Source organism: Arachis ipaensis, chromosome B01 (genome assembly GCF_000816755.2).
Source record: "Arachis ipaensis cultivar K30076 chromosome B01, Araip1.1, whole genome shotgun sequence".
Lineage (NCBI taxonomy): Eukaryota > Viridiplantae > Streptophyta > Magnoliopsida > Fabales > Fabaceae > Arachis > Arachis ipaensis.
Window position 1 is genome coordinate 29485999 of NC_029785.2, and position 5022 is coordinate 29491020.

The following is a 5022-nucleotide window of genomic DNA, read 5'->3' on the forward strand; positions in this document are numbered from 1 at the left end:
AGGAACTAATGTTAATTGATCTCTTATATAGGAGTAAACTCTAGCCAAAAAAAAGTGTAGAGAAGATGACTAGTAAAAAATATTGTATATTAAAAGAACTAATGTTAATTGATCTCTTATATAGGAGTAAACTCTAGCCAAAAAAAAGTGTAGAGAAGATGACTAGTAAAAAATATTTGTATATTATCACCTAACTTTCGAAAAATGAGAATAATTTTTATCTTTAGGATTATCCTATATGAATCTCTGAATTAATCTTAAAGTTTCATCCCTTTCGCTTTGCTTTTCTTTTCAGTTATCTACCCAACATAAAAGTATAAAACAGCAATGGTCATCCTTTTAAACAACAAAGTCTGCCAATGAGTTACTTTTATTATGTTTTAGCATATAATTCAATGAATTATAGTTGGTGCTCATGAAAGTGAATATGTTCACTCACGGTTCACTAACAGTGTTATAAACCATAGATGATACATAAAGCCATTTTTAGGTTAAAAGAGAAGGAAAGTAGTTAACACCGTTTGTTGAGTTTGTGTGTCCCTTTCACTATAACCTGTCATTGGTATCCTGAAATAACAAGACTTCCCCATGATGTTTACGCTGCTCCCTGGTGCAGAATCAGCACAGCAATAAGCCATGAGAGGGAAAAAAAAAGTTTCAGTGATACAGAAAGAAGAAAAGGACTTCATATAAGAAGAAAGAGATACTCCCACCAATCCTACTATACAGGTTACAAAAACCATTAAAGAGAAAAGATAGTAGAAAAGTAATATCCAACCCAACCATCAACTTATAAAGTTAGAAAGAAAACCCCACACGTCGAAAGGAAATTAATATAGATATGAAACATTCTTAAAATGCAGATTAGATGCTAAGAAGATCTGGTGGCGGTGACTTCGGAGGGTTTTGATTATCTTTAGTATGCTCTTTCGATGATGTGGCCATTGGAGACTCTAAGCTGTTTGATGATGACAATGATGAGGACTCGGTGATTGTCGAATCTCCCTGCTTAGATCCCGGTGGCTTTGGAAGCTCGGTGAGAATTTGAACCACTTCGCGCATGGTTGGTCGCTCTACAGCTTGTTCTTCGACACACAGCATGGCGACATAGAAAACGTGCATCACCTCATGGAGGGGAACTGAGGGAAGCCTAGGATCAAGAACCTTAAGCACTCCTTCCTTGTTTGAGTCTGTCATTTTCCTCACCCATTGCACAATGTCCACGCCGTCACCGAACTCACCAACCGGTTTCCTTCCGGTTACAAGCTCCAAAAGAACAACGCCAAAGCTGTACACATCGCTCTTCTCATCGACTTTCAAAGTGTAGGCATACTCTGTAACAATAAAAATCTCAACTTCAATAAATAACCATGAAACAATGTCAATATATGAGAAAGTAAACAACAGAAAATTAATAAACCGTTTTATTATTATGCCGTGTCAGTCACCATCCGTTTCCAACTGTGAACATGTATGATCTATAACTACATGACTAATTTAATTTAATTTAATCATTAGCTTGAGTACTATGGTCAAGAAGCAAGCAATAAAGTTACCTACCATTTTTCTTTAGTAGTAAATTGGTAATAGTTTAGAAGCAAACTGTAGTTATGCGGACAAATCAATCAAGAGGTCATCAGTGTTCGGTAGAAAAACAGAAGTCAAAATAGATCACAACATTAGCATCTTAGCAATATTAATTAATTAATTACTCAACAGTTATAGAGCAATACCCATGATGATTGTTGAGTCAAAATTGAATAGACAAACTCGAGAAAACATGATTGGGAAAACGAAATTAGTCACAGAAATTCAAATTCAACAAACTCAGAATTAGCTAAAGTTTTCTTCAACACAATACCTGGAGCTATGTATCCATATGAACCGGCAATAGCCGACATGCATTCAGATGTTCCAGAATCTTGGAGGAACTTGGCTAGCCCAAAATCAGCAACATGGGCTTCAAAGCTGGAATCAAGAAGGATATTGTTCGACTTGACATCGCGGTGCACAATAAGCGGCGAACAATCATGATGCAAGTAACAAAGCCCCTTTGCAGCCTCCACAGCAATCTTGTACCTTGTGTCCCAATGCAAGTGACCCCCTTTCTTCCCATGAAGAACCTCACCCAAGCTTCCATTAGGCATGTACTCATACACAAGAAGATTCGTCTCGTGGTTCGAACAGAACCCCAACAACCTAACAATGTGCCTGTGTCGAATCCTCCCTAAAGTTTGAATCTCAGCATTGAAACCATGATCATGGGATGATCCTCTACTCATAGCCGGTAACCTCTTTACAGCAACTTGATCCCCATTCGCCATGGCCCCTTTGTACACAATTCCAGCACCTCCTTTTCCTATGATGTTATCCTCCTTCAAGCAATTCAGAACATCGTCCACAGTGAAGTCCAATCGCTGGAACGCCGTGAGCTTCCAGGCGCGCGCCTCGCTCGCCTTCTTCAGGGACCGCGCCTTGAAGATTGCCGCCACAGCGAACAAGATAGAGCAAACAAGAAGCCCAATAACCAGCAATAGCTTCAAGGAAGAAGAGAGTGGACCCTTAACATGAGGCTGACGAGGGCCATTGACAACACCGTCTTTGCAAGGACCTAAATAAGGGCCACAGAGTTCGGGGTTCCCCAAGAAAGAGGTATAGTTGAAGTAACTGAATTGGCCAGTGCCAGGAACCAAACCAGAGAGATTGTTGTAAGAAAAATCCACCGATGTTAAACTCTGCATGGAAGCAATAGAACCCGGAATTGGACCAACCAAGTGGTTCCTTGAAAGGTTCAAATAGTTCAGTATCCGCATTCCAGTGATCTCATTTGGAACCTCGCCGGAGAGTTCGTTGCGGCTGAGATCAACGAATGTCAACAACTTGCACTGGCTGATCTCCGGAGCAACAGGACCAGAGAACTTATTATTGCTGAAATCCATCTTGGAGAGCTGCTGTAGCCTGCCAATCTCCGGCGGGATCCGGCCCGAGAACCGGTTCCCGTCAAGTAGAAGCTTCTGCATGCCGGAGAAGTTCCCAATGGACGGAGGTAACGGCCCTGAAAGCTTGTTATTGGAAAGACTAATTTGCCCCAAGTTCGGTGCAACGGAACCAGAAACAGGAAACTCTCCGGTCAGAAGATTATCCTGAAGTTCAACCTGCGTCAGTTTCGGAAGCCCAAACAGACCCTTAGGGATTGAACCGTTCAAGAAATTTTCACCCATTCTCACCCTACTCAGAGACTCACACTTTCCGAGTGAATCAGGAATTGGACCAAAGAGGAAGTTACCGAGAGTTATCAGTGTCTGAAGACGGTTACCGGAACACATTAACGGTGGCAAAGTTCCCGTAAGCTTGTTCGACGAGAGGTCAACGATCGTGAGCCTGCCGTTCTTCCCCAAATTCTGAGGAATGCTTCCGGTGAAGTTGTTGTCCCACAGCTGAAGCACCTCCAGCGACGGAAGCTCACCTATGAACTCCGGTATCTCACCGTGGAGCTTGTTGCGGAAGAGGTTCACGAGAGTTATGTTCTTCAGCGCCGCGAAGCTCGCGGGAATATCACCGGCGAGCATATTGTTCGATAAATCCATTGATTTTAGGCTTTTGAGGCTCCCAAGTTCCGTAGTTAGTGAACCGAAAAGCGCATTCACCTGGAGGAAGAGGGTGTCGAGCTTCTGAAGCCTCCCTATCTCCGCAGGAATCTCGCCGGAGAGTCCACAGTACGCGGCGTCGAGCCTGACAAGCTCGGACAAATTCCCGATCTCCGGCGGTATTCCGCCGTCGTAAGTGTTGTAGTACCCTACATAAAGCTCCTGGAGGGAGCTAAGGTTTCCGATCTCCGGCGGGATTTTCCCGACAAGCTCGTTACCGGAAACCGCAAGGTACTCCAGCTTCTGCCATTTGCCGTACTCCCGCGGAATTTCGCCGGAGAAGAAGTTTCCGCCGAGGTGCAAGTGGCGAAGCTCAGTCATGTCGGTGACGGCGAGGGGAAGAAGACCGGTCATATTGTTATTGTAAAGGTCAAGAACTTCAACATTGTGGAGAATGGAAAGTTCATTAGGGAAGGTTCCGTTGAAGATGTTGTTAGAGAGGTTGAGGAAGCGGAGGTTTGTGAGAGAGGAAAGAGAACTGGGAATAGGGCCGGAGAATTTGTTATCGGAGAGGGAGAGGTTGGTGAGAAAGGGGAGGAGCGAGAGGTGGTCGCCGGAGAGAGTGCCGGAGAGGGAGAGGGAAGAGAGGTTGAGGGAGGTGACGTGGCGGAGGTGGTGGTCGCAGGAGACGCCGCGCCATGTGCAGTGGTCGGAGGGAGAGGTGGGGGACCAGGAAGAGAGAGCGGAGGTGGGATCGGAGGTAATGGAGGCGGCTTTGAAGGAGAGCAAGGCACGGCGCTCGGAGATGTGGGCGGAGTGGGCCGTGAGATGGAGGCGGAGGAGGAAGAAGAGGAAGTGGAAGAGGAAGAGGCGCATGTTTGGTTTTGCTTAGCTGGCAGTGGGAGTGGAATGGAATGGAATGGAAGGCATACAAATACAAGAGAAGAAGAAGAGAGTTAGTGAGTGAGTGAGTAGAGTGAGGCGTGGGAGTGAGACCGAGACTGAGACTGAGACCGAGAGGGTTCAGTGTTCAGTGTTTGTTTGTTTGTCATCTTATCCTTCCTTCAGGAAAACGGGGGGAAAAATAAGGGATTTCATTTCTCATCTAAATAAAATTTTAATTCTTAGTTGGTGAATTTGAAAAAAATTAAACTACAATCAATTGTATGCCTTGAATGAATGATGATACTATTTAAATTTATAGGGTTAAGGCTAATATATAGGCTCTTTTTTTTGTTATGTTTTTGGAGATTATGCACAGATATAGATGATGGGTGTGTTTTTAAATAATATAGGGACAAAGAGGTTTTTTATTTTTTCAGTATACAGATATTTAAATTTTTGAGAATTTAAAAATATATTTAAATTTTTGACTTTCTCAAAATTTAAACACATTGATCTTATTATTCATTTGAGTTTATTAGACTCAATGAAA

The 5022-nt window shown here is 43.3% G+C and overlaps 1 protein-coding gene across 1 annotated transcript; it reads right to left on the reverse strand.

Moving 5' to 3' along the window:
* Positions 530-4681, reverse strand: LOC107628316 (leucine-rich repeat receptor-like serine/threonine-protein kinase BAM1). The gene is made up of 2 exons (XM_016331052.2): positions 1862-4681; positions 530-1334 (listed from the first exon to the last, which is right to left on the reverse strand). The coding sequence occupies exons 1-2, from the start codon at positions 4461-4463 to the stop codon at positions 865-867; spliced, it is 3072 nt and encodes a 1023-aa protein (XP_016186538.1). The 5' UTR covers positions 4464-4681; the 3' UTR covers positions 530-864.